Source organism: Plenodomus lingam (assembly GCF_022343315.1).
Source record: "Plenodomus lingam strain CAN1 chromosome Unknown contig_21, whole genome shotgun sequence".
In the NCBI taxonomy this organism is placed as follows: Eukaryota; Fungi; Ascomycota; class Dothideomycetes; order Pleosporales; family Leptosphaeriaceae; genus Plenodomus; species Plenodomus lingam.
In genome coordinates this window covers 790,340-817,445 of record NW_027093938.1, presented here as the reverse complement: position 1 = coordinate 817,445, position 27,106 = coordinate 790,340, and the positions used below count along the sequence as shown (strand labels likewise).

The following is a 27,106-nucleotide window of genomic DNA, read 5'->3' as shown; positions in this document are numbered from 1 at the left end:
GCGAATGCATCGGTCCACCTAGTACAGAGGCGCAATGAACTCTCTCAACGGTGAAGGCGTCGCGTGGCGGGCCAGCCGAGGATTAGCCTCACCTTTTTGCTTGGAGGCGGGGGGGGGGCGGCCGTTCCGCAAGCTTGTGAAGCTCCGACCACGCACATGCGCATCATCGGCCGTTGGATCGATCCCAGAGGCAACACGTTCACCCTTCCCTCCGGGTAACAAGATTATATCATCATCATCATCATCCTCATCCTTTTCCAACTCAAACACTCCAATCTTACACTCATCCCACTCCACCCACAGTCCTTTCCGATAGTAACCCACCCGTTCCACCCACCCCCCCCCCCCCTTGGCTTCTGGGAATACAACCACGACGCTCCACCGTATCCGATATTGAGAGCGCGGGTAGTTCAACGATGGCAGACTCGAGCGTAGACATATCGTCTCTGACCGAAGACCAACAACTGGCCCTGCAGCAATACACCGCCGTCACCGACCAAGAAGTCGACAAAGCGATTCCCCTCCTCACACGCTCCCAATGGAACGTCCAAATAGCAATCGCCCGCTTCTTCGACGGTGAACCGGCCGAAGACCCCGTCGCCGCTGCCGCTGCCGCTGCTGCACAACCCGCGCCACAAGATATCCGCCGACAGGAAACTCTGCTCAACGGCTTCTCATCCCCGCGATCCTCGTCGAGTAGCACGAGGCGGATCCGCATAGAACCTGCGCCGCGGGTGGTTCCACAGCCCGACAGTCAAGTGAGCACACAGGTCCCGTTTGTGCTAGCCATCGTCTTTGCGCCCTTTTCGCTCGTCTATTCGTTGCTTGGGAAATGGTTCCGCTTCATGGGCTGGCTGTTCCCATTTCTCCCGCGAACATGGGGCCGGGTGACTGCGAGCAATATCAACGCGCCATCGTCACGCAGCAGCGCCTCTGGTCGGCGGCCGTTGAACCCCCGCGACACGGCGGCGCGCTTCATCCGCGAGTTTGAGGAAGAGCATGGCGCACACCAACTCCCCTTCTTCGAGTCCGGCTACGCCCAGGCCTTTGACCTTGCCAAGAAGAACCTCCAATTCCTCATGGTCGTCCTCATCAGCCCAGAGCACGACGCCACCTCGTCCTTTATCCGCGACACCCTCCTCTCCCCCGACGTCGTATCCTTTATCCGCGACCCCTCCAACAACATCATCCTCTGGGCCGGCAACGTCCAGGACAGCGAAGCCTACCAAGTCTCCTCGGCCCTCTCCTGCACCAAATTCCCCTTCACCGGCCTCATCGTGCACACGCCGCAAGTCTCGAGCACGGCAATGGGCATCGCAACACGCATCGTCGGCCCCACACCCCCCTCGCAATACATTGCCAAACTCAAAGCCGCCATGCGCACCCACGCCGAACCCCTCGCCCGCGTCCGCGCCCAGCGCGCCGAACAACAAGCCTCCCGCAACCTCCGCCAACAACAAGACAGCGCATACGAGCGCTCCCTCGCCACAGACCGCGAACGCGCCCGGAAGAAGAAAGAAGAAGCCACCCGCAAAGCTGCCGCCGAAGCCGCCGCCCGCGCAAAACAAGAAGCCAAACTCCACCACGCCACCCTCGTCTCCCAATGGCGCAAATGGCGCGCCTCCCAACTTCCCCCCGAACCCCCCGCCTCGGCCCAAAACGTCGTCCGCATCAGTCTCCGCATGCCCAACGCCGACCGCGTTGTTTGTCGCTTCGACGCCGCGGCCCCTGTCGAGCAGCTGTATGCTTTTGTAGACTGCCACGGCGTCGAGCTGCAGCCCGGTGAAGTACCGCAACCTCCACCTGGGTTCTCCCGTACTTATCCGTTTCGCCTTGTCAGTCCGATGCCCAGGGAGGTGCTCGAGTTGCGGGATGGGGGCTCAGTTGGTGAGAGGCTGGGGAGGAGTGGGAATTTGATTGTCGAGTGTTTGGAGGGCGAGGATGGCGAGGATGGCGAGGAGGAGGGCGGGGCTGGGGTCGGCGAGGGGGTTGGAGAGCGTGTAGCTCGGATATGAGAGTGCACTTGTCAAATCTAACCCGTCATCTCCTTGACTTTAATCTTTGCTGAACTCTCGAGGGTTCATGGCATGTGTTGCATTGTTGGAGTGCATGTAGTTTGCAGCGTAAACTCTACTTTGCTCGACTCCGCTCGACTCCGCTCGACTCCGCTCGATTGGGTATGCAGATGTCGCATATCGGTATAGCATCTCAACCGGCGTTTTTTGTGTTTTTTTTGTTGTTTTTTTTTAGAAATCTTACACACCCTGCAAGCATCACCGTCCTTTTTCCCTTCCTCTCCTCTGTTTTCTTTTCTTTTCTTTTCTTTTCTTTTCTTTTCTTTTCTTTTCTCTTCTTTTCTTTTCTCTTCTTTTCTTTTCTTTTCTTTTCTTTTCTTTTCTTTTCTTTTCTTGTGTGTGTTTTTTTTATTTTGGAGACACCATGGGCGGGCGTTTGCAGGGTTGGGATGTGGATGGGTGGATGGGTGGATGGGATGGATAGATGGATGGGTGGATGGGATGGATAGATGGATGGGTCTATGGGATGGATGGATGGATGGATGATTGCATGTCTTTCCTGGTCTTTGATGAAAAACAGCCAACATCCAACATCGAGGATAAACTCCAAAACCACGAATCATGTGAGATTGTGTAAATACAGGCATTGATAATTGCAATCGTGAGATGGAGGGATGACATTACTACATCTGATATTTGATATGCGTCTCCTTTTTCCATATTCTAAGAACAGACGGATTTTTTTTTGTTTCGCTGGTTGCGCTGGATTGGCCATCTCTCTCTCCTTCTCCATCTGTCTGTCTGTCTGTCCAGGGACGAGGGTATCTATAACTCCGGCTGTTGAAAGGCCATTTTTCTCTTTTTGCTCCACCGAATCCTCCCCATGCATCTCCTCCACACGCGAGAAAATCCAAACTGGTTCTTCTTGCTCAGACTCCCCAGAACCCACATCCCTTGGCATGCTCGGCCAATGCTTCTTGCAGATTGTTGAAATACTTCCTGTCTATCCCCGCCCTTGTCTTCATCCTTCTTCCGCCTCCCTTCGCCAAGCTTCATACACTTAGCTAGAAGTATACGTCTGCTTGGGCTGCGGGTAGCTGGGTCCCAGCTCCTGAATACTGAGCTTAGCCAACCACTGGCCCATGTCAATCGCCTTCTCCAAGCTCTCGCCCTTGACTATGCCGGCGACGAAGCCGCCCGCAAACGCATCGCCCGCGCCGTTTGTGTCGTTGATCTTGTCTGCGCTAATGGCATGGACAGGGACTTGCTTGACCTCTGCGTCGCCGTCCGCCTTTGCGGTAACGGCAATGGTGGGGTCTATGCCCTGTGTGAAGACGACAGTGCGGGGCCGCTTCGTGTTTACCTTTGGCAGGGCGGCGATCTTCTTGGCGATGTCGACGACAGAGGTGGTGTTGTAGGCGTGGGATTCCGAAAAGGCGGCCGCTTCGGTCTCGTTGCCGATGAGGATGTCGACGTAGGGCAGGACGGAGTCGAGGGGGTCTTTGAAGAATTGGGCGATGAAGGGGGCGGAGAGGTTGAGGATGAATGGCTGGGTTTGGGGGTTAGTTTGTGTTTACTTGGTCTCTTTGGGGCATCCCATTTTCACTCCTTACCTTGTTCTTTGCAGCGGCCTCCTCGGCCAGGGCCTGGATGGCGGGTACGCAGACGGTGAAGTGGTAGCCGCCGACGTAGAAGACCTGGGCGTTTTCAACGAGCTTCCAAATGTGGTCCTGCTTCAGGTGCTCGATCTTGTAGTTGTTGGCGGCGGCGAGATCGGTGCAGAGCGAGCGGTTGTGGCCGGTGATGACAACACCGCAACGACCAGTCGGCGTCTTCTCGTCATAGAGATACTCGGCCTTGACACCGGCATCCTTCATGATCTTCTCGAGCGTCTCGCCGTACTTGTCTTTGCCGATACAGCCAATGTAGACTGTCGAGTTGGGCTCAAGAATGTACTGTTGGGGACGACATCGTCAGAACATTCCTAGTCGTGTAATAGGACAAAAGACTCACCTGTGCACCTCTGGCAGTGTTTTGCGCCGCACCGCCAGCAATGAGCTTTGCATCGAAGTTCTGGATCAGATCGTCGTACAGACCCATGTGCTTCTCTGGATCGGCCAGAATGGCATCGTTGGCTTTTAAGCCGTACTTTTGCAGGAGCTTCTCATCACTGTCCACGGTTAGCATTTGCTTACTATGGTGCTCAACGACAACAGTGCATTGCAATTGCTGCTTCTCAAACTCACCCAACACCCTGGATATCCAGCAGCGGGTTTTCAAGGCAGAGGAGTTCGTATTTTCCAGACATGTTGTAGAATGTAATGTTTTGCTGTAGAGGAGTGGTTGTGGTGGTGTGTTAGAGAGGGAGAAGATGTAGAATGTGGGGTCGACTTTTTGAGAACCGAGGGGTAGTTGGCTGACGTACACGCCAGTCGTCGCCACAAGCAGGGGATGCTATTATCATGTTTACAGTACCAAAAATGAGCAAGGCCGGTAATGCATCACGAGAAGTACCGGCTCGACAGTAAGACGGACAAAGTAATATAAAAGCGTTTAATTGCGTTGTAAATGTGTGCACCTTTCCAATCCTACTGCATATACTCTTCCATTCCCCACAACGCCTGCCTCGCCCAGGCAACAAACAACAACATGGTCGAGAGCGGATAAAGCACCACCAATCACTCCCGTCCTACAAATGACCGACAACCTCATGCTGTTGTTGTAAACATACTTGCCTTGTTCTGGGACAACCTGCTCATGCGGAACTAGGCCATCCATGTCCATCTGCATGTCCGCAAGAAGATCCTCTCATACAAACACAGTTTGGACTGCCTGTACAAGATATCAATGCTCTGTCCCTACGACTTAGTCCTTGCCACTAGTCGAGCGGACTGGAGTTGAGGGATTCCTATTTGCCCGAACTACGTCCTGCTCTAATCAAATCCTGAAAGGACGATTCCAGGCCCCGCTTCACTTCGCGATAGCTGACTATGAGCACATTTTGCTCGTCCCTGCTGATGAGCGCAATCTTCTCGTCTGTTCCTGCATCGAGTTTGTTGAGACAATCGAGCACGTGTGCGAGATCGGTAACAGGGTGACCGTTGGCATCCACTTGATGGAAGACATAATCACGAAAAAGCTTGAGGTAGTATCGCTCTCCAGTTTCTGCCCAAACAGAGGAGGCGCCTGAGGCAGTACTGCCGGGCACATGTTGTGAGGCATCGAGCTCGGGGCGCTCGTTGATCATGTTTAACTTGATGAGTAAGCGCACAAGTCTCGACGACTCCAGTTCACGGCCGAGCGTGTTTGTCAACGTATCATGAGCATGGAGCTCGCTGTCGAAGACGGACGCAAATTGATCAGCGATTCCGGCCAGAAATGTATCAATATCTTTAACCATCGGAGTCGGTGTGGATGGTGACGACGGCGTTCCTTGCACTGGCTGAGGACTCAACAACCATTGGATGCACTCTTTCAATCGGGCTGTGTAACTTCTCGTCACATACTCCATGGACTTTTGCATCTGCAAATGTGCTGACGCATTGTTGTTTGCGATGCAGAGGATTAGGCGACCCAGTTGGACAAAGTCGTCTGCTTGCAATTCGGCCATGGGCCTCGCATTGTCGAATTGAACAATATCCATGATGCTACACGCGTTGAGCCTGATCCGGTTTTTGGCTGTGAGTAGGATCTTCGAAGGTGTGATTAGCCTCGCTGCCAGGCCAGAGCCGTGAATGGCTTTCAGGGCGGATGCAATTTGCACGAGGTAGCCCCAAAGTGTCTGTTCTGGTACGTGAGACGAGGTGGGCTGCCTTCCATGGAATCGCTGAATTGGCTTGAAATGTTCATCTGCAAGCGATTTGGAGTTTGGGTGGTAATCAGTGACCAAGATAAGGGAGCTATCGCCAAAAGCTCTTGTAGTAAAAGCCTCATGGATAGTGACGACACCGCCATTGAGCACTCGCTTCCAAGGTTGGGCTGAGCGAATGGCCGTCTCACTAGTGAGTCGAAAGTTTTCGAGTCGACGCAAGGCGTAGGTTTTACCATCTTTGCTAGAGACGGCTTTGTATATCCAACTAGCATAGCCGAACGGCGCAGTGTTCTTTTGCGGCGACGTGTCCAAGCAGAAGAGTGAATGAAACTGCTCAATGACAGGCAACGTGGTATTGGGAATCGTCTGGCGCGCAACTTCGGCTCTCTTTTGCAGATCCTCCCGGACAGAATCTGGAATGAAAAAATCATGTGCAGTACGTTGGTAGGCCAGAAGACCGGTGGGCTGAGGGCCGACCGGCCAGTACAAGTGGTAGGCAGGAGTCTGAAATGCGTTGGCATTCTGGTAGTACGTTGCTTCTTGTGCATAGGGGTTAATTGGGCCGGCTTGATGGCTCGCACTGGTGATGTTGGATAGATTGTTCGACGTATTGAAGGGATCGTAGCCGCCGGTCGGATCTCCCTGTGGCGAGTGTGAGCTTCCATGCAAAGTCACGGCAAGACCCAATACAATGAACATCCAGTCTTGAACACATGACAGCATTCGATCTGCAGAAGAGAAAGTGATGACGCACCATTTGGCCTTCAAATGACTGTGGCACAAACTCTTGGAAGTCTTGGGCGTGCCATTCCATAGCAGGCTCCTTTGTGTGCATGTGGGGAGTGCTGACGGCTGACCAAATAAGCTTGATTGACGCAGTGGTGACGATGGCGTCGGGACTCACCAGAGCGTTGCGATTTGGGTGTAAAGACGGCGGCATTGGCGGCCTTGGGTGAGATGGCAGCGCTGCGAGCAGATGGAGTCACTGAGCCATTGGTGGCTGGTTGCAAGGGAGTAAAGGACGGAGAGTCGACATTGAAACGCTTCTTAGCATTCTCACTCTGGTTTGACTTGTTCTGGTCGTGGATGTAGGGACAGGCTATGCACGGTCACCACAGCATTCAAAAGGTGCAGCCATTCGCACTTACTGTTTTCATACCGACAGTGTCCGTAGATGGTGACATTGCGACAAAAGGTGTTTTTCGCTTCTGTAAAAGGAACATTAGACTTGAGAGCAACAGCCATGCACACAGCGGATCATACCGCGACCCTTGGGCCGAGGAGACACTACTCCTCGTCGCGAATCACCCGAAGGACCCCCAAAAGTTGTTGCCATGAATCGCGTCTGGCTCGTGGACGAGGTACTGCTGGTTATGCTCGGCTGACGGCGCTGCTTGGACGGGGTAGAGGGCGAGGGTGATGGCGCGGGCAACTGCAAGGGCACAGCAGTGTGCGCAGATTTGGGGCGGTGAGCGGTGGGCGGCTTGGAGTCGAGGCCTGTGTCATCTGAAGAAGCCCTTCTCCTTCTATTCCATTTAGTGGTCGTCTTGTTCGGCTTGGTCCTTCGATGGTCTCGCGCCGCCGGCTTTGGGGGAGTGCTATCCGCGGCGCGCGCCTGGGGTGCAGGTGGCAGCGAGTCGCGCGATGAGGACGACGTCAACTCGGAACTGGAATTGGAATTGGCCGTCGAGGAGGCTGAGCGGGCAATTGCAGTGGCATGTGGTTGTTTCTGGGGCTGGGAAGAAGAGGCAGGGCGGGCTGCTGTTGAAGCGCCTTTGTCTGCCAACACGGGCTCAATGGTGGGCAACCGAATAGTACTATTGCTGGCGCACGACGTCGGAGGGGAGATGTCTGGCTGCACGTTAGAGAGGGAGCCCATGAGCGGCGTACGACTGTATGCGGCGGCCGACGGCGCATCCCACTGTCGACAGTTGGTGGAGGGCCTTGGGGTGGCCATGTGTGCCCGCCCCGAGAATAGCGGGAAGGCTTAGGAGGAATAGCGGGACTCTGACTTTTGGACTCTGGCTGGAGACGGAGAGCACCTACATAGCAGTATATGGGCGATGATATAGCTAGGTGTTAGAGACGTCGAGTAAATTACAATCCACCCCCTGCAGTGCCTGCTTCCTGTAACATCAACTGCGGCTCCATGGGCAGGCACAGTCCAAAGACTAAAGGGGGGGTAAGGAAAGGGAAAGTAAGGGCAAAAGGAAGAGAGGAGCGCTGTTGGATACTCTGGAGCTTGCAAATGGGGAGACCCGTCACGGTTACCCGGCAGCCTTGCGATGATTGCATCCATTGCCCATGAAATGTTTGAGACGTTTGGACTGCTTAGTCACGAGTTCCCCCCTCCCCCATTTCCCTATTGAGTTTAGCCCATTCCACCACTCCTCCTTCATTCACCCCTTCCACCCTGCCCTTTCATCCACCAACACGTCTCTCTGCAACATTGCTCTATCCACACACATACACATGGTTGACCGTACAAGTTTGAGAAAAAAATCTAAAAGAAAATAAACAGGTACACGTACCAACCGTATCGAAGCAGCATCATAACTACTGTAGTCTCGGTGAAAGACATACCGTACCCGCAATCGACACCTACGTAGATTGTCTCCACAACAGTCTTTCTCACTAAACGAATAGAGGCAGCCTTGCAAAAGATTACTTGCTTCACGAGCCATGATTGATCGTGGTGATATCATTACGAAAAAGACTTGGAATGTCTCCCCTCTTGTGGGCTGTCATATACTCTCGCGAAACACGTGTGCAATGCCTCACATTTTGTGTCGTGCGCCCAGCCATGAATAAGTCTACTTTCCTACCATCACCACAAAGAACTGCGTGTCGAGACAGTCATGGTTGATGCCATCTCCGTCATGAATCCATTTTGTCCTCGCATTGCCTAGTGAAGTCCAGCATCGCAATTGCTTCACCCAGGAACTGGGAAGCTCTTCACCGGTGATTGCACCAGACTTGACCAAATCCTCTTCTTGTCTTTCCTCGTACTAGACATCGTCTTTCTCAAAACCCTCCGTCTCAGCACATCCTATTCAGTCTTGTCCCCAGCCATGCAGGCAGATATTACCCTCTCACCCGCAAACTTTCTCGGTGACAACGACGGGCTAGTCCACAGCTTCATGGAAGCACCGCCCCAGGAACACATCCTACATATCCGGTATCAGCTTGCGCCCTGCACAGTGTCATCCCGCAGCCCAGTCCCCCTATTTGAGCCCTTCCACCTCCTCCACTGCGGTCACATCGTCTACATCGACGGAAAAGACCGCCGCTGCGGCCAAAACTGTCGCAACATTTCTCTCTCCTACAGTCTCTCTGCTTCAAACATATCGTATATGCCCCCAACCCCTCTCATTCCACTCTACCAAACACTAAAATTACTGGCAGTACTGATCCTGTTCTTTCAACCAACTATATGCACGAGAACAACCTGTACTGCGAAGTCTGCAGCGGTATCCCATTCGACCGCTACCTTCTCATGTATTCGTCACCCACATTCAATCTACCCAGCAATAACCCCACATTGCGCCGTTCCCTTGCTCTTACACCCCCACTCCTACACTCCTGCACCAGTCTTTCAAACGAAGACATCAACGCATCAATTGCGCCGCTATCATTCGGCCAGACAGTACCAGGTGCAACCACGCACACATTGCTCTGCGGACATGAAATCAGCGGCTATGCGACCAGGCCTTGTGCAGTGAACTGTATGGACTGGAAGATGTGTCGAGGCAACATTGTGGGATGGGGCAGTCTGCGCGATACCGCTGCGTTCTTGTGTCAGGAGTGTATTGGGAGGGCGGAATTAGTGCATTCAAGGTTTATCAAGTCGGATGTTGAGATGGCTGCGAGGATGGCTGAGGAGATGGCGGTGAGGGATCTGGTTGATGCGGGGGAAGCGGCTGCAAAGGAAGTGGCTGTGTGGGAAATAGTTGAACACGGAGGGGAATTTAGTCAACAGAGTTTGATTGATCGTAGCCAGCAAGAAAGAAAAGGCTAGACGTTTGTACGAAAGAGTAGTGCAAATCGTTGGCGTTGGCGCTGAGTCGGGAAGGGCGTGGAATAAAATCAAGGGCATGGGCATGAGTGGGTTGACAGTGGCATGTGGACTGGTATCTACGGTGAGAAGGAGATGTAGTAATGCATGAACCCTATTCCCAAAGTTATCATATAGCGAAACACCGCTGGCGAGATGGCCTATATACAACAGTGAACACCAGCCCTCCCAAGCTTCAACTCCAGCTCCAACTATTGCAAGCACAGAATCGCGGCGAAGGGAGGGGGATAGGATAAGAAAGAGACTATCTGGGAACGAGGGGCTCTATACTTCTCAAGCGTACAAAAAGACTGTGAATTTGGAGTATGCGAGGGACTGCGCTCATAAATTTTATTACTTTAAATAACGTATGTATGGTTGGATATAACCCCATCTCGCTCTCCTTCCGTCTCCATCTCCTCCTCCCTCTCCCTCTCCCTCTCCCTCTCCGTCCGATACCAAAAAACCGGACCAAAAACACAAAAACCCACATGCCAACCCTCCCCCAAAAACGCCTTGTTGATTACCTGTAGATGACAAAATCTGCCAATTCACTCCATTATATCCCAAAACCCCCATAGCACAGCGTCAAAATCTGCATACGCTGATAGCACAAAAGAAACAACCACAACCACAACCGCAACACACGAAAACCCCGCCTGTGAGCGAGAAAGAAGCAAACCGCCATCACAATCCCCCCAGCTCAATCTGCGTCCTCCTCTCCTCTCTACTCATATTCCGCGAATGGTTGCTCCTAGCACCCACACTAGACGGTCTCACAGCCGACCGACCCCTCTCCTGCCACCGCTCCCACGCCTGGTGTTCGCCCAGACTATCCGGCCTGGTATCCGCGCGGCCCCGACTCGTAACATCCGTGTACACGAGGTCGGGCGTGCCAACGAGCTCCTGACTCATTTCCCTGCGCTCCTGCTCGGCGTCGACGGGGAGGGCGATTTGGTAGGTGGATTTGGCGTTGAGGCTGGGTGTGGAGTCGCGCTGGGTGAGTAGCATCTTCATCTGGTGGGTTACGCCCTCGTCTTCTGTGTAGGCGTAGGCGGTCGTGTCTGGGGGGTGTTGGGGGGAGAGTGTGGGGTTGGGGAAGAGGGTGGGGTTGTAGCCTGGGTAGAAGGTTGGTTCGGACCAGGTTGGGCGGGGTGGGCGTGGGCGTCGTGATATCAGGATTTGGTGGGTGCGCCAGAGGAAGAGGGAGCCGTAGACTATGGTTGCCGTGGCACCGAGGACTGAGCCCGCGATGGAGGCGTTGGACCAGCGGTAGGCGCGTGTTGCGAAGAGGTTGTAGACGATGGATACGAGTCCGAGGGCGGAGGATGCGCCAGTGGGTCTGCGCGTTGGTGGTTAGTGTTTGGTGTGGAAGGTAAGATGGGGGTGGTGGATCGTACAGGAAGACGCTGTAGGCTTGGAAAGACGCATCGCGACAGGCGAAGCAGAGCAGCGCGGTAAAAGAGTAGCCTGCTGTGAGCAAAGCGACGACAAAGACTGATAGCACAGCCGAACTGAACTTTAATTGCGCATCTTTGGCATAGAGGCCTGGGAGCAAGAGGAAACTAGACAGCATTAGCTTCACTCTCCTTCGGCCGTCAGAACGCCCAACTCACCCTGCCACAATCATCCATGACGCAGCGAGCGCAACCAAGCGCCAATACCATCTTGCTGGCTCGTGATTTCCATGGTATTCTTGTCTGCTCTCGTTGATGTTGATGTACGGGTTAGCTGAGCGCATTGAGTCGATGGTTGGCGCCGCCCGCTGTGGGGTTGCGTGCCTTGCTCGCGACTCAGGGGCCTGGCGGAGGCACCGACAACTCTGGCGCAGGGACGAGCGTGAACAAACAAGTCGTCATGCAGCGCAAGAGCTGTACAAGGGCAAAGCGACTGCGTACGTAGAGCGTGGTCGGTCTGGATGAAGACGTCACGTCTGCTTTGACTCGGTCGATGAGGCTCTCCAGGACCTGGCTGCTGGATTCAGCCTGGCGAGATGCAGATCGCTTCGGTAGGTGGAGTAGATGCCGCCGAGGCTGGTGGTGCGCCGGGACGGTGCGTGACGGTTTGAGCGCTGTTGCAGTTGCGTTGGTGGCCGCCGTTGTCCAACGGTTGGAAGTGGTTGGAATCGCAACAATGGTTTCTGGCTTTTGGACAGCAATAGAACGGACAGTGGCCTTCGGGGAGTGAGCGGAGCGGTGGAATAGAAGCGCCTGTGTCCTCGTACACCTAGGAAGCGCAGGGCGCCTGCATATGGCCTCTGGCTCAGCCACTGAGCAACCTGCTGAGGGGAGCTTTGCAGCCCCTGGCTGTCTGTACTCTGCCCGTTGACGAAAACCGTCACCCGCAACCGTTTTCTCGAGAGCCTTGCATGGATTTTCCGTGCACACGCCGGGCTGAGCTCGCCCTGGAGGGTGTAGATCGCGTCATAGCCTTTGGTCCAGCACCCCGCCAACACGGGATGGAGTGGACTTGGTCGTGGAAATCGACCCTTTGCCTGCTTCACACCCTCGAATCAACCGTGGTAAGCGGCAAACTCATCTCGTCGCCATGTAGCCAAGGCTCTTGTCTGATGTGTTTTACACGCTTGCTCACCCGCGCCACATCCCACAGCGGAACCGCTCTTAATGTGAGCCATCGTCTCTGCCTCTCTTGCGATTCAAGCCCTTCTCACCCTTCGGGCCTGGTGTATTCCTCACCTACTCGGCCAAATTCGCAAGTACGGTGACAATCTACCTCAACGATATCAATGACATCGGCGCTCTGATGCAGACTGCTCGAGCTCTAATTAACGTGCGGTGTTGTGAACGGACGAGCCAAGTCAGGGAGTGGGCACTCATCCATGGTCCAGTGTGGCGGAGGGGAAGGATGCAGAAATGCGCCTTGAAAGGCGCGTCATCCGTGGCACATGACAATTCTTTCCTGGGCTCCAAATTCAGCACCTATGTTCCGGCAAGGACCCATACAACTTGACTGCACGAGTATGGCCTCGGGCGATTTTACGTGGCATTGTACCTGCATACGGGATTGGATTGCCTCATTTTGCCTGGTGGTTGACTCCGCTATAGATTCATGTCTGATAGATTCTCGGATATCTGCAAATGTAGTGGCGCAGTGGCAGCAGAGTACCCCAGCCAGAAGATCGGGGCACTTGGCCATGATGTCTGTATTGCATCGTCAACTTTGCTAACCACAACTGAGATCGCTGTGCCTATTTCGTGTTGAGTGAGAGCCTTCAAGGGTGCGTCGGCAGACATGATTCATAGACTCTGCGGCTGAAGTACGGTTGTCCATGGGCCTGGTCTGGCAATGCGGGGCAACGTTTCACAATCTTTCGCAAGGTGCCTGAGAAATTCTGACAGACAGCATGTATCTCGGGCGGGCCGAAAGAGTCATCATCCATGAAATTGAATCTGACTCCCAATTCCAATCTTGCAAATACACAACGAACTTCGACAGCGCTGTTCAGGTCTACATTGAGATTGTGGGCCTATTTGCTCATCGTTTTAAGGAATACGACTTTTAATTAGCACCATGTGCGAATATGTAGACTTTCCAGAAGATCAGTCTCAGACCTTGACTGCAAACTGCTTCAGATATTCGTAATGCTCGACATTCTCCGCAACCGTATCACGGATGACCTTCGCAGCTTCTTCGCCATATTTCTCGGTCCATTCCTGAAACAGCTCCTCGTCGCTTTTTGGGGTCTTCTTCTACTTGTCGTCAGCAAACGGGCGTGATTGCATCTTCTCTCAACACTTACATGCGTCCTGGCTCTCAGTCTGTCACTGTCGAGTGCGTCCTCGTGGAAGCCTTTCCATTTCTCAAAAGCCTTCTTTGCATTCGCCTGGTCTTCCTCGGTATCCCAGATGAGCATTTCTGGCTCGTACTTTATACCGGTGCTTTTGCAGAATGCCTCGATAATCCCAGAGGGGTTGTCCAACAAGTCATCAGCATCAATGACACAAATCTCCACGCCGCCAGAGTGACCGTTCGTCTCAGCCTGGCCATTGACCTCAGTCTGGCCCGCGATTTTGGGACCAATTTGACCAGCACTACGAAGGTAGTCAAAGAAGACACGAAGCTCTGCATAGCCAGCCTCATCGGGACGGAAGTTGTAGAATCCCGTCATTTTGTCCAGGGGCGGAATAGTGCAACGGTAGTAGCTGGGGATACTGTTCCTGGGATGACGGATCAAGAACGTGAAATGGTAAGTCGCGAGAAGATCGGCAGGGATGACGGTCGGGTTCCCAGGCTCAGCTTTAGTGTTATAAGGGTATGGAGGACCCTCTCTGGGTTCATTTGTCTGGACAGGAGAGAGAGCGGTGGTATCAGTTCCTACGCCGCGCTTATAGTTGGAAAGAGATGGAGCGACTGTTGCCGGCTTGTTGTTCGGCGGTATCCAGTACTGTGCCATATCCTTGATAAAGGCACGTTTGCCTTCGGAGTTCTCCCTCGCGATCCTGTCAAAGATGGTCCGGTATGTGCTCTCAGAGTACCCGCTCTGTTTCCTCGCCTCGGGGTCGTTTTCATAGCGTTCTGCTAGTCGTTCTGGTCCAAAGTAATATGCGTCGCCAAAGGGCTCGTGTACGCACTGCAGGGTCTTGCAGCGGGTCATGAAGACGCGCTCAAAGGCGGTCGAGCATGCCCTCGGATGAGTAGCCACAAAGATTGGCTTGCTCGTCATTGTGGTGTGTGTTGACTGGGGTGAACCGGGGGTGGGGAAGGAGAATCTGTATTCCAAGTATTCTCTCCGCAACAATCCGGTGAAGTGAAAACAAGTCCAGGTTTGTCTCAAACTGAACGAGCAGACTGTCTGGAGTATTCAGACGGGCCCTAGCAGAGATTTATAGATCTCAGAACCCAGGAACGACTGCAGATCGCCAGCCAATCCACATTTATCGTTGAGGATTTCCAAATGGCATGACGGATAGGGATCATACTAGTGGACCCATAACGAAGGCTGTTGCGGCAGCCAATTCGGTGTGGACCGGCCCAGTTCAGGATCCGGCGAACGCGGCTGGCAGCGCAGATATGCAAGTTGTTTGCCCTGGCATGTCTCGGCGTCCGGAAAATGAGCTGGTTCCACGCAAGCGCGATCCTACTGCTGCAATCATCGTTGTTGTTGCAAGACGGCGTGGAGGAAATGATGTCACCACGAACATGGCAGACAAGAAGTTGCCCCTCAGTCGACGAGCGCTAGATGGAACAAGGTTAGGCCGGCGATTATCCGGCGGATCATCGCTTGGGGAACTCCCAAGATTCCTTTTCATCAAGCCTCGTTCACCTTCACTCGGCAGATTATTCGCGCATTCCTGGGCCACCTAGGCCTTTCAAATGGCGGATTGTAGAGCACGACATCGGGTGGCTTTGTTGAGCAATATGCCGGCTTCCTGCACAACCTGTTTGACAATGTTTGTGGCCTTCCAATCACTTGTCAACCTTGGGGGCCTACCGCCCATCACGTGATCTGAAGTATATGCATGTGGATGGCCATCTCGTCTCAACTTGAGGGTGCTTTCGGCCATTTCCTCGTCACGGCCAAACGGGCGGATTGCAGCTTGTTTGTGATTCTTCATGTTGGGAAGACAAGTATGGTCGATGTGTAACAGCCAGAGGACTGGTAGAATGTTATCAGTGCCAGCAATTATGTGATTCTATTATGTCTGCTGATTTGGATCAATCAACAAGGTACAACAGAGAGAAGATGATCGAATCAAAAGAAACCCCGTCTAAGCTACGTACTGTACTGTATAAATCGGTACTGTGCAACGATCCAAGTTTGTAAAACAAAGACCTCTAGAAGATGACCCTCGTCCAACATGTCAAAAAGTTAATCCCAATCACGTGATAATCCAGGTAGCCTGCCACATTCCTTAAGCCCGACCAGCCTTTCATTCATCAGTTTTCAAGAAAGATCAATACAAAACTCTTAGACCTCACAGCCAAAAACCATAAAACCGAGCTCTCACATCTCAGAAAACCAACCCATACAAATCCCAATCTAGACAAACCCCCTCTCCACACCAAATCACCCCCACATATCTCCTCCCCCCAAACCACAGCCACACCTACAAAAACACACTGTCACAGTCTACCAACCACCTCCCCCCACTCCACCAGCGTTTTCCACAACAAAGCAACGCACATACCACAACTCGCATCCACCATATCCTGCGTCATCATCATCACTTTCATGTGCTCGCAAATCGTGCAACTGGTACTCTAATGGGGCTAATCCTAGTGTGCGGAAATGCTAGGTTAGGATGACAGGACGCTAGTTCACATGTCACATAAGCTTTTGAGGACGTTGGAATGGGGGGGATGTGAATTTTTTTTTGCAAAGATGTGGAGACTTTTGGGGGGGTTGCTAGTTGGTTCTTACGTAGTGTGTCGTCGTCATTTCGTCGTTTGCGTTTGGGGAAGGAGGTATCTCATCTGTGTACTTGCGGTCGGTGTTTGATGGATTTCACGAGTGATTAAGAGTTTAAAGGTACTTGTTGTGTTGCTCCAAATTGATCACCGGCACGATTTCGAAAGATGAGTGTTGCAACATAAAACACATATTTACATTTCATCTAAATCGTTCAAGCGGTATCCATGCTCCCCGCAGTACCCTCATGCCTTCTGCTCCACCCTATGCGTATGCGTATGCACATCTGAATTCTCCATCTCAACCGTCGCCGCCTTCTCGCCCGAGGTATCTAGGATCTCAGACATGCCGCCCGTACCGCGGGTCAGGGCAGCACCCTTGCGTCCAATAACATGCCACGGCAGGTTGAACATCTCGTCAAGACTCTCGAGACTCTTTCCAGTCGTCTCGGGGAGGAAGAAGTAGACCCACATGAGACCGATGGTGGTGACGCAGGAGAAGAACATCATGGTGCCGCCCGTAGTCATGGAGATGAACATGAGAGGCACAGCCTTGCTGTTGCCGTATTGGTTGACAAAGTGGAAGGTCATGGCGATGGAACCACCCAGCGCGCGGAGGCGCAGCGGGTAGATTTCAGAGTTGATGAGGTATTGGATCGAGTTCCAACCGAGGGCCCAACCGAAACCGGAGAAGTAGATCATGACGATGGCACCCATGGCTGCATGCTTTTGGCTGGAGGTCTGGGGTACGCTCTTGTCCGCGATGTTGTTGTCGACGAGCAGGAAGATGGCCATGTAGAGCATGGATAGGAGTTGGATTGTGATACCGGTGGAGAGAGCGCGCTTACGCCCGAAGAAGTCGATGAGGAAGAAGGCGCAGAGCATACTGCTGACAAACTTGACAACACCGAAGATCGCAGTGGCGTACAGCTTCTCGTTCTGACCTGTCGTGCCCATCATTGCGAAATACTGGGGCGCGTAAATGGTGATTGAATTGGCACCAGACCCTGTCGGATAAAAGTTAGCTTTACTCGTAATACTGAGAATGGATAAAAACTTACACTGTGATAGCAGCTGCGACATGATGGACAGTTGGATACGGTAAAGGTTTGCCTTGCTGGTGAAGAGCTCTTTGACTGGGCCGAGCCAGCTGATGCCCATTGTGGCTTCCCTTTCACGGTTCATTTGGTCGTTGATGTCGATGATCTCCGAGGTGACATAGGGATGATCGCCAGGAAGGTTACGAAGCTGAGACAGGCCTGCAAGGGCCTCCTCGTGGCGACCGACCTTGATGAGCCAACGTGGACTCTCTTTAGCGAAGAAAGAGAGGGTGAGGATAACACCAGCAAACATCAAGTGCATGCTGTTTGGGATGAGCCACTGTGCATCTGTAGGCTCAATGTGAAGAGACGCTCCCCATGTGGCGAAGTATGCAAGCATAATACCAATGTAAACGGAACCAGAGAAAGCGCAGACGCAAAGACCTCGGATAGCCCTGGGAGCGGTCTCGGCAAGGTAGGTGGGTGCTACGACGGTCGTCTGTCCAATACCCACACCGGCAATGAATCTACCCACGTAGATCTGGCCAATGCTACCGGTCTTTGCGGCGGTGAGAAAGATCACGATCCCGGTGATCCAGACAACACAGAGCTGGCGAGTGGCCCAAAGACGACCGATTCGGTCGGTAATGAAGAAGGCAATAAGAGCTCCCAAGATGGAGCCCATTTGTACCATGGATGTGATGTTGGACAACAGTTCAGCGATTTCGTGCTTTGATTTGTCGTCATCGTTGAGGCCGAATTTGTTTCTAAAGGGCTCGAGTTCGGAAGTAGTACCAATGAGACCTTCATCAATACCACGGGCTGCACCCATGAGACCAAAGACTGCATATTGTTAGATATCCAGATGTTCTATTGCACCGAGCAGATACTTACCGAAGACACCAAACCAGAGACGCCAGTTAAGACTCTCTTTGGGGGTTTCCTTCAAGTTCTCGCGCCATGGGTTCCACATCTTGCCTGATTACCAAGGGTAAATGTACAGAAAACTGTGGGTGCCTATCAATCTACTGAGCCAAAGACTTGGGTCAAGGAAGGTAGAGAACTGCTCAATGACTGGTAGACAGCGGGGACTTCTTATAATGTTATGCTGACCCTGTACACGCACAGATTTGCGGGGTGGGTGCACAGACGGGCTGTCACACATTCCTCCTGTACTCCATTCCAACCCCAGGATAGCGTCCACTCAACTCCACACTCTTTAGGACCAAGTGGAACCATGTGGTCTACGCGATGAGAGATCCTGGAGACCAGTAACACTCCATCTTGATCTCCCCAGCAGGAAATTTCCGCCGCCATCGGTCAAACCCGGGAAGATTGGCTTGTCTAGAAACAGCAGTTAGTCTACTGATTGCAGGAAGACATTTGTATAGGTTCAGCCGTGTCAGACCAGGCTACAGACATCCGTAGGTAGTAGGGTTACAATGCCCAGACGGCGGCGCAATGCTTGGCACGCTTGGGTGGAGAAAGCTTCCTTGCTCAAGCCGCCAGAAGAGCTTAGCATCGGATCGTGCCAACCAGTCAAGACTCCTGCATGCGAATCTTGTGCCGTTGAACCCACCCCGCATCCATCTAGCGACCCCAGTTCATGTACCATTGCAGGTTGTGCCACGAGTTTTGCAAAACTTTCGCGGAGATGCACGGTTACCCGCTAAAACTACGGGCTGGGGCCCGGAGAAAAGCCGCCCAATTGTATTCGCTTGTATTGGTTGTAAGGGGTATTGGGTGCGAGTAAGGCCAATTTTCTGCACGACACTAAGGAGACTTTCCACTTGCCCGGAGACTGATTGCCCGAGAAGGAGACCGTGGCGTATCAGATGGGTCGATTTTGAATTGCCTCTTCACAGGCGAGCCATTGCCGGAGGCGTTAAGGTCACGAGGGTTGCGGCTCCAACACGTTCTGCTTCCTTGTTGAGCGCCTGGACTTCAGCCTCCACTAACGGTATGCCTTCCTTGAGTCTTTTTTCTTTCTGGAGGTCCTCGATCTCTCCTGGGAAGTAAATTCGATCAACACCATCCATCTTGTCGGAAGCAACCACTCGAGAGTACAGGTAGTCCATCCTCTGCTTGAACTCTTGGATGCTCAGGAAAAGATCTGGCTTGATAGCGAGGAGAAAGTGACCCACGTCCGCGGCCTTGGTAGGGTCGTAAGGATTCGTTACATGACCTGCGAATGCGCTACCTGATAGCACACCCGAGAAGACATCCATAAAAATGGCTAGTGCTGAGCCTTTCGGCCCACCCATTGGGAGCATAAGGCCTTCGAGCGCCTTGGCTGGATCGTCTGTATGTTTGCCCTCGGCGTCCAATGCCCAGCCCTGGGGAATCTTCTCTCCTCTTCGCAAAGCTTTGTACACCTTGCCGCGCGCGGCGACTGAAGGCGCGAAGTCGAGGACAAAAGGTCGGCCGTTCTTTCCGGCCGGGGCCCCGCATGCAATGGGCGACACACCCATGAGCTTGGACTTGCCTCCCCACACGGGCAAAGCAGGGGAGGAATTAGTAAATACCAAGCTCATCATGTCCTCATCGATGGCTTGTTGAACGAGCCAAGCAGACATGCCAAAGTGGTTCGAATGTTTGCAGGAGACCATGCCAATGCCAAACTCTTTTGCCATCTTTATCGCAGCAGTCATGCCCATATGCCCTGCCAAGAAACCGAATGCATTCTTGCCATCCACCTGCGCCACAACAGGCGTAACTTGTTGCAGCGTTGGGGATGCTCGTGGGTCCAATACACCTGCTCTTATACGTGCTATGTAGCTAGGGATCCTGTTCATACCGTGCGTATCCACGCCTCGGAGGTCGGCTTCGACCAGGCATCTGGCAACGATGACTGCATTAGTTTGCGGTACTCCGTTTCTAATCAGAACATTGAGGACAAAACTCCTGGCATCAGATGCGCTAACGTGCTGCATATGTCGCGTTGTGCTCATTTTGGTAGGTGGCAGAAGCGAGCAGGTGTATGGGGTGCCTGAGCAGAATGAAGCGAATGACTGAGAATCAGAAATGGAACAAGAAAATACGGAGTACGTTCTCCTGTAATTGAAACAATGGTTCAAAGGAGTGGCTCGACTTGATCGACCCAAAGGTGTAACCTTTGTCAAGCTGTCTTCTAGGGGTGAAAAAGACAGCACAGCGAAGGCTCGCACGCAAGCCTAACCGAAAGGGGCAAGCGTACCCGCCTTCGTTCCCCGACCACCTCTTGCAGTAGTGTGTAGACAGATGTCAGATAAGGTAACAGTAATACGAGTAAGCAGTATAAAAAAAGATTCCGATAAACTTACCAAATATTGGGAGGATGTTCTCGATGCTGACGGGCCGCATCGACGTTAGCAAGTGACATGGACTTACCGGTACATGTACCTATGTACCATCCACATTAGTACTTGGCGTGCATGAGAGCCGACGACCTACCGGTACGGTACATATTCGGATGCTCCTCTGAAGGATCCTAACATCAACCATTACATCCTTATAACAGACCCCACACCATTAGGATAGTGACCATGGTTACTAACTTCAATAGCACCGAAGCCGCACCAGGGTACAAGTTCTCAAATACAGCCGACTACCGGTACGAGGAGAAGAAATCTATTGAATGTCAAGCCCGCAACGTCTGTTGATGTAACACCCAAACCCTTCAGGCAATCATGCTCCTCGGATCCTATCACATCATATTGAGAAGTTGCGACTCTTTTCAATCCAAGACTGAGCACATAGCTCTCAAGTCTCTCAAATGCGCAAAAGATTTGCCCCATCAACACATTAAGCTCCCAGATCATCCAAATTTTCAAAGTCTCCTACATCAATCTCTGCCTCTTTGCGCCCATCCCCTCCCTGTCTTCGTCACCTTCATCATTCTCAAGTTCCTTCAGAATCATGTCTTCCATCCCATCACTGTCTTCATCACTACTGCTACTCCAACCTGCATTCGCCTCCACCTGTCCCTCTTCCGCACGTTCTGCTTCCCGTTCTGCCTCACGTCTCGCCTCCTGCGCCGCCTTCGCCCGGTAGCAGATTCCCTTTTTTCCATGCTCATGGTACCGATCACACCAAGCCCCCTCCGTACTCTCCTCAATCTTCAACGTAATCTTACGCCTCAGCATCCTCAAACTCGTCTTCATAACATCATCCTTCAGCTCCTGATTCCAGACAAAACCGCGATGCGTACTGTTAGCAAACATGTGCGCCGCCTTGTCGCCCGCTAGAGTAATAGCATCCGACCAAAGACGTCGTGCGCCGCAGTCTGAAGGCGTGTGCGTGTAGAGTTCGCCTAGGAGCGTGGAGTCAAAGGAAAGTACATCTGGATCCAGTCTTGGGTCTTGGACCGAGAGATTGTAGTCGGGCGGGTTGCGCTCAAACTCCATGGGGTCGTCCGGGATACGGCCTTCGTTGCGCGCGTTCAGGTAGCGAGTCAGTCGTTTCTCGAGTACGTGGTTGGGACGCCAGAGTCCTGAGGAGTTTGCGCGTGCGTCGCGGCGGCGTTGGGTGTGCAAGGCGCGAATCCAGGTGTCGGTGACTAGGTCGCAGATGTCGAAGAGCTTCAGGTTGTGGGCAGTGAGGTACAGGTGCATCAGTTGTGTCCCTGTGTACGGTGTCACTGAGTTCTTGTCATTGTGGAGTTCTGGTAACTCGGCAAGGGTCTCCGGTGATGATTTGACGTGGGTCATGATTTCGAGGACCTTCGGTTCGATTTGAAGGTTGTGGATTTCATGGATAACAGGACTTGCGGATGTGGGACTGGATGAGACCTGAACGTCTGGAGCGGCCTGAGGTGTTGCTTTCGGCACTGGTGATGGCCTGGAAGAACGACCACGCTTTCTGCGAGAGGGTTTGGTAACCTGAAAGACTTGGACATTATGTGCTGATGGTATAATAAGTATGGACACCTCATCGTTTACAGTGGACACTTACGCTTGAAGCTCTTCCCTCGCTTCTGCTCCGGCTCTGCTGCCTGGGGAACATCACTTCCATAGTCAAAGTCCTCATGGCGTAATTTCTTGACTACCCTGCCGCTGCGACGGGCGCCCGTGTCGATATTCTCGCTAGGTACCCTATCATCCGACTCATGCTCTCCATCAACGTCATCGCCTTGAAGCAACGGTGCTGAGGGCTCTCCATCCGCTTTCTCGTTATCCTTACTGGAATTGCGCTCATGACGAGCCTGGGTATTCGATGATGTGCGCCCAGCGCTTGAGCCAGCACGCGTTGCACTAAAGTTTAACTTGAGCTTCTGTGCCGACGAAGACGCTGGTGCCGTAGCTACACGGGCAGTATGATTGGGTCCAGGTGTATCTGAAGCAGAGAGTCGAGTAGTAGCATTGGATCTGGATCTAGTAGTCTGCGAAGTTGTCGTTGTAGCTTTAGGGGCAGGTGTAGCAGACAGTTTCTTCGAACCACCACGTCCGCCTCCTCGTCCCCGAGCCGTACCACCGCCGCGGCCACGGCCACGGCCGCGACCCGTATTCACCATTTTTATGGGCATGGTTCTTATGGTTATAAGGTCCGCGAGCGCGTTGTGGGCGCTGCGATCACTCACTTGGTTCAATTTGGTTGAAAGGGTCGATGGTCCTTGTGTGGAGCTGCGGGTGAGTGAGAGATTCAGCAGGGAGGTAGGAATGAGAAATGGCAAGACAGAAGGGCGGTCTGGTGCATTTCAGGTGGGAAGATTGCTTGGTGTTGGTGAAGAGGAAAGCTGGGGCCTGGTGAAGTGGGTTGTATAGCGCACGGTGAAAGTGAAGGTGATTCGCAGCTAGACAATGCCAGTCGTTTGCGCGTTCGTAACAGTAGTTGAGAGACAGGCCAGAATATAGAATATTATAATATATAGAATAGCTTATTACACGTCATCAGGCGAGCGATGTAGTAGATTATAAAAGTTAGAGTGATTTTGTGAGTAATGTGAGTAATATAAAATGACTCTTCCCATATCAAGGTCTGACGGCATGCTGCTATCTCAGCCTTTCCATGAATATCTATATGTTACAAGAATCCAAGCGTATTCCAAAGCAAATTTGCCATACTGATAGAATTCTCGCATCGTGATAACAATGAGCACCATATCAGTGACAAAGCAGCACCCCAACTTCTAACAAGCCGCCGACCTCTCCAATCCCCCTCATTCAGACCGCCCAACATAATGGCAAGCAGCCACCCGATCCAACGGCTCCATGAGATCCAGCAAATGCATCCCCCACCCAAAACTCTGCTCGCACCACTCCTCATCCGAGGCCGTCGCAAGCGCACAAAACACAGCCTTCAACACCCCAGAATCCCTCACGTTCTTCACCGCCTTCCAGTTCGCATCATGACCGTCATCGAACTGGTCAAGCAAGTGCTCTTGTCCGCTGAAGAAAATGTTGTGCACAACGGCGTCGAGCCTGGGAAGGAGTTGCCACAACTCCATCGCTGAGATGCGTGTATCTGGGTCGAAGTCTAGACAGCGCATCATGAAATAGTTCAAGAGTCTGCTGTAGATTACTGCGCCGTGGCGGCAGGGACGGTCGATGCGGATGGGCGATGGGATGTGGAAGGCGGTGAAGAAGCACATCTCCTGGTATTGAAGCTCGTACGGGGTGTTAGGTGGGATACGCTTGCCACTCATGTGGAACCAGAGGGCGGCCGATGAATTAGGCTCCTCTATTGAGCGGACAGGTGCCTTGCCATGAGCCATCTCGTGGAGAATGCAGCCGAGAGCCCAGATGTCTGCCTCCGGTCCGAATCGATGCTCCCACTCAGGAGCCTGGTAACCGCGCGTTCCAAGATGGCCGTTTGGAATAGTGCGGAGAGGGAGATAGGAGGCAGTGCCAAAGTCGGCGATCTTTGGATGCGGGTACCGTACTCCCTGACGTGGAGTTGTCAGCAATATGTTGGCTGATTTGATGTCTCCGTGGATGAATCCTTGACGGTGCATGTAGTGTAACCCGTTCGTGACATGCGTGAAGATGTGCCAGATGAAAGTCTCTTCGAGTGTGGGTGCTGGCAGGTCGTTCACATAGTCGACCAGGTCGCCCATTGGACAGTATTCGAAGACGAGCTGCATGGCGCCATTATCATCTGTGTCCCTCATCATCGTATGGTACCTTACGATGTTTTCATGGGGTCCGAGCATCTCCAAAATCACAACTTCGTTGGGGGGTGCTGGATCGTCATGCCAAATTGTCTTGACGGCCACATGCGTACCCTGTTCAGAGTCACGGCAGAGGTGCACCTCACCATTCCCACCTCTCCCCACGTTTCGAATGGCTATATACCGCTCTAAGGAAGGGCTCCTGCGATTGGACACCTTCTCAGCGCTATTCGCCGACTGTTCGAAACCATCGGATTGGCCATCCGCATAGTGATGTATCGTAAATACCTGGGGATTGCTCGCCTTCCCTTTTCGCTTGAGGGGGCGAGGTCGATCCCTACAGGAGGGTGCTTGTGATGGGATCGAGTCTTGCTTGAGAGCTGTTGGAGCATCGTTCGTCTGGACTTGGCCGCGTACGGCAATATTTATTTTGTTACATCCCGTCCGGAAAGCGCATCGAAGTCTTTTTATTACGCTCATTTTCAAGTCAAAATCGTTATACAATCAAAGTTGTACTTTGCCGGAAAACGGCAGAAAGCGGAGAAAAAGAGATGCCAATTGAGGTATTTGGTTGTAACTAGGCAGAGAGCTGCGGGATAGCGTTTGTGTAACGGTGACTGGGCGGCAGAGGCCACCCACCCGCCTCTCTCAAAACAACTAGCTAGTGTGTTGGGATAGTTGTGTAGTTGGCAGTTGCTCACGTGAGTTTGGAGTTGGTCATAGAGTGGTCGGGCAGTCTGTTGTCGCAGTGATTGCGGAGAACCTTGGTAGTAGGGGAAAAAGCTTGATTTATCCAATCCTGTCGTCTACTTTTGCATAATTTTCTCAAGCTCTGCTGCTATCGCGCTGCCTACTTCGCTTGTTGAGTTGCTGCCACCAATGTCCTTCGTTCGGATACCTTTGTCAATGACAATCTTCGTTGCCTCATCTATCTTAAGCGCGATTTCAGGCAAGCACAGCGAGTACTTGAACATCATGCTGACAGACAGAACAGTCGCGATTGGATTGACGATTCCTTGACCCGCAATGTCGGGCGCAGAGCCTGGAGATAATTACTACTCAGATCTCGCAGTAGACGGAGGGGTGGCTTACCATGAATAGGTTCGTATATGCCATTCAGCTTGGTCTTGCCGTCTGGGATTCCGCCCAAACTAGCACTAGGGAGTAAACCAAGACTGCCAGGAATGACACTCGCCTCGTCGCTGATAATGTCACCAAACAAGTTGCTCGTGACAACAACACCGTTCAGCGCTCTTGGGTTTTTGATCATGAGCATAGCGGCCGAGTCAATGAGATGAGTGCCGGACTTCAGGTGAGGGAATTCATCCTTCATGACGCGCTCAAACGTTTTCCGCCACAGTCTCGATGTTGCAAGGACGTTGGCCTTGTCCAAGCTCCATACGGGTACTGGTGGGTTCTCGGCTGATGCGAGGGTGCCTGCCAATCGCACAACACGCTCCACCTCGGCCACAGTGTAGGGCTCAGTATCCATTGCATAGCCATCGCCTTTGTCCTCTATGCGGTCGCCGAAGTATATGCCACCAGTCAACTCGCGGATGATGTTGAAGTTTACGCCACGAACGTTATCGGCTTTCAGCGGCGAAGCGTCGACGAGCGAGTCCGAGGCAAAGAAGCATGGTCGAAGATTCCCAAAAGTGCCTAGCTCTTTGCGTAGTTTCAAGATGCCTTGTTCAGGACGCACCGCGCCAGTTCCCCATTTCTATGCGAATGTCAGCTTGCGAGGACGCTTACACAACTTCTGAAGTTTGACATACCGGTCCGCCCACCGCTCCAAGGATGATGGCATCTGCAGATTTGGCGGCAGCCAGTGTTTCATCTATGAGAGGGTTGTTGTGTGCGTCGATGGAGCACTGCAGGTTGTCAGATGTCTATTTTGTACTGGAGAGTTTGCTGTGCTTACACCTCCAAACAGATGCTCCTGCAAGTTGAAGGAGTTGTCTGTGTGCTTCTCAATCACCTTGAGGACTTTGACGGCCTCGGCAACGACCTAGAGTCATTTGATCAATTACACACGCAAAAGAAGTTGCATGGAGATCAGTACCTCGGGTCCAACACCATCACCTGTGTCTTGTTAGCTTCAGTCCTGTAATCAAGTGCAATTCACCTCTTCTTACCGGCAAGAACGACAATATTGTGGGAAGGCATGGCGATAGAAGATGACTGTGTGTTTGCGCGATTGCTGCGTTCACAAGTTCCATTATAAAGGTCGAAAAGCTACCCCACGCATCGTCCCAGCCCCGCTACAGGCCGTAGACGCGCCGACTTCGGCCTCCGAGTACCATTCATCAACTTTGAATCGAGCCGACTGTCATCTTTGCGAACCGGAAATGGACGAGTTGATTATCCAAGCCATTGGGAAGCTCGACTTGTGCAGTCGCTGCTGGAAAAGCGCAGTCTTGCGAAACTGGAGCGCAGTCGAGTATGACGTCACCGGATCATCTCATCTGGACGCTCTACGCGCAAAGAGCAAAACACGACCGAGAAGCACCAAAGAAAAGCCTTGATGCGCAAAAACAGTTACCGAATAATATTTAAATCACAGCACAAAACACCGCGGATACCTACGGATGTCGCAAGTGTACAGAGGAAACATTGCCATTCCAAAATGCCGTGCTTATTGGCTTTCAGTGGTACGACTACACTCGAAAAGGACATATAGGCCATGTACTATGCACCCAGTAGCACCGAAACCCACTATTTGCTAAGGAT

General features: G+C 52.6%; 14 protein-coding genes across 14 annotated transcripts; 3 read left to right on the top strand and 11 right to left on the bottom strand.

Annotated features, from left to right (window-relative positions):
* Positions 1 to 416: 416 nt before the first annotated feature.
* On the top strand, positions 417 to 2,015 carry IAQ61_005184 (uncharacterized protein; the record flags this gene model as incomplete). The annotated part of the gene is made up of 1 exon (XM_003842991.2): positions 417 to 2,015. One exon carries the CDS (start codon positions 417 to 419, stop codon positions 2,013 to 2,015), a length of 1,599 nt encoding a protein of 532 aa, XP_003843039.2.
* Positions 2,016 to 3,075: 1,060 nt separating this feature from the next.
* IAQ61_005183 (uncharacterized protein) lies at positions 3,076 to 4,323 on the bottom strand (the record flags this gene model as incomplete). The annotated part of the gene is made up of 4 exons (XM_003842992.1): positions 3,076 to 3,564; positions 3,629 to 3,970; positions 4,029 to 4,185; positions 4,262 to 4,323. 4 exons carry the CDS (start codon positions 4,321 to 4,323, stop codon positions 3,076 to 3,078), a joined length of 1,050 nt encoding a protein of 349 aa, XP_003843040.1.
* A 600-nt stretch (positions 4,324 to 4,923) lies between these two features.
* On the bottom strand, positions 4,924 to 8,132 carry PAN3 (PAB-dependent poly(A)-specific ribonuclease subunit 3; the record flags this gene model as incomplete). The annotated part of the gene is made up of 7 exons (XM_066096693.1): positions 4,924 to 6,468; positions 6,581 to 6,678; positions 6,731 to 6,925; positions 6,975 to 7,034; positions 7,090 to 7,677; positions 7,873 to 7,898; positions 8,098 to 8,132. 7 exons carry the CDS (start codon positions 8,130 to 8,132, stop codon positions 4,924 to 4,926), a joined length of 2,547 nt encoding a protein of 848 aa, XP_065953388.1.
* A 636-nt stretch (positions 8,133 to 8,768) lies between these two features.
* IAQ61_005181 (uncharacterized protein) lies at positions 8,769 to 9,844 on the top strand (the record flags this gene model as incomplete). Its single annotated transcript, XM_003842994.2, has 2 exons — positions 8,769 to 9,175; positions 9,232 to 9,844. Coding segments are annotated over 2 exons (1,020 nt in total), but the record flags the coding sequence as incomplete, so codon positions are not given.
* A 382-nt stretch (positions 9,845 to 10,226) lies between these two features.
* Positions 10,227 to 11,621, bottom strand: IAQ61_005180 (uncharacterized protein; the record flags this gene model as incomplete). Its single annotated transcript, XM_003842995.2, has 3 exons — positions 10,227 to 11,222; positions 11,281 to 11,445; positions 11,497 to 11,621. The coding sequence occupies 3 exons, from the start codon at positions 11,619 to 11,621 to the stop codon at positions 10,568 to 10,570; spliced, it is 945 nt and encodes a 314-aa protein (XP_003843043.2). The 3' UTR covers positions 10,227 to 10,567.
* A 1,318-nt stretch (positions 11,622 to 12,939) lies between these two features.
* Positions 12,940 to 13,134, bottom strand: IAQ61_005179 (uncharacterized protein; the record flags this gene model as incomplete). Its single annotated transcript, XM_066096692.1, has 1 exon — positions 12,940 to 13,134. The coding sequence occupies one exon, from the start codon at positions 13,132 to 13,134 to the stop codon at positions 12,940 to 12,942; it is 195 nt and encodes a 64-aa protein (XP_065953387.1).
* A 312-nt stretch (positions 13,135 to 13,446) lies between these two features.
* IAQ61_005178 (uncharacterized protein) lies at positions 13,447 to 14,564 on the bottom strand (the record flags this gene model as incomplete). Its single annotated transcript, XM_003842996.1, has 2 exons — positions 13,447 to 13,590; positions 13,641 to 14,564. 2 exons carry the CDS (start codon positions 14,562 to 14,564, stop codon positions 13,447 to 13,449), a joined length of 1,068 nt encoding a protein of 355 aa, XP_003843044.1.
* A 236-nt stretch (positions 14,565 to 14,800) lies between these two features.
* Positions 14,801 to 15,205, top strand: IAQ61_005177 (uncharacterized protein; the record flags this gene model as incomplete). Its single annotated transcript, XM_066096691.1, has 1 exon — positions 14,801 to 15,205. One exon carries the CDS (start codon positions 14,801 to 14,803, stop codon positions 15,203 to 15,205), a length of 405 nt encoding a protein of 134 aa, XP_065953386.1.
* Positions 15,206 to 15,210: 5 nt separating this feature from the next.
* IAQ61_005176 (uncharacterized protein) lies at positions 15,211 to 15,456 on the bottom strand (the record flags this gene model as incomplete). Its single annotated transcript, XM_003842997.2, has 1 exon — positions 15,211 to 15,456. One exon carries the CDS (start codon positions 15,454 to 15,456, stop codon positions 15,211 to 15,213), a length of 246 nt encoding a protein of 81 aa, XP_003843045.2.
* Positions 15,457 to 15,609: 153 nt separating this feature from the next.
* IAQ61_005175 (uncharacterized protein) lies at positions 15,610 to 18,262 on the bottom strand (the record flags this gene model as incomplete). The annotated part of the gene is made up of 3 exons (XM_003842998.2): positions 15,610 to 17,256; positions 17,311 to 18,132; positions 18,184 to 18,262. 3 exons carry the CDS (start codon positions 18,260 to 18,262, stop codon positions 16,496 to 16,498), a joined length of 1,662 nt encoding a protein of 553 aa, XP_003843046.1. The 3' UTR covers positions 15,610 to 16,495.
* An 886-nt stretch (positions 18,263 to 19,148) lies between these two features.
* Positions 19,149 to 20,240, bottom strand: IAQ61_005174 (uncharacterized protein; the record flags this gene model as incomplete). The annotated part of the gene is made up of 1 exon (XM_003842999.1): positions 19,149 to 20,240. One exon carries the CDS (start codon positions 20,238 to 20,240, stop codon positions 19,149 to 19,151), a length of 1,092 nt encoding a protein of 363 aa, XP_003843047.1.
* An 867-nt stretch (positions 20,241 to 21,107) lies between these two features.
* Positions 21,108 to 22,792, bottom strand: IAQ61_005173 (uncharacterized protein; the record flags this gene model as incomplete). The annotated part of the gene is made up of 2 exons (XM_066096690.1): positions 21,108 to 22,128; positions 22,209 to 22,792. The coding sequence occupies 2 exons, from the start codon at positions 22,790 to 22,792 to the stop codon at positions 21,108 to 21,110; spliced, it is 1,605 nt and encodes a 534-aa protein (XP_065953385.1).
* A 633-nt stretch (positions 22,793 to 23,425) lies between these two features.
* Positions 23,426 to 24,856, bottom strand: IAQ61_005172 (uncharacterized protein; the record flags this gene model as incomplete). The annotated part of the gene is made up of 1 exon (XM_003843002.1): positions 23,426 to 24,856. The coding sequence occupies one exon, from the start codon at positions 24,854 to 24,856 to the stop codon at positions 23,426 to 23,428; it is 1,431 nt and encodes a 476-aa protein (XP_003843050.1).
* Positions 24,857 to 25,182: 326 nt separating this feature from the next.
* IAQ61_005171 (uncharacterized protein) lies at positions 25,183 to 26,542 on the bottom strand (the record flags this gene model as incomplete). The annotated part of the gene is made up of 6 exons (XM_003843003.2): positions 25,183 to 25,418; positions 25,469 to 26,096; positions 26,152 to 26,247; positions 26,298 to 26,384; positions 26,439 to 26,458; positions 26,512 to 26,542. The coding sequence occupies 6 exons, from the start codon at positions 26,540 to 26,542 to the stop codon at positions 25,183 to 25,185; spliced, it is 1,098 nt and encodes a 365-aa protein (XP_003843051.1).
* Between the last annotated feature and the right edge of the window lie 564 nt (positions 26,543 to 27,106).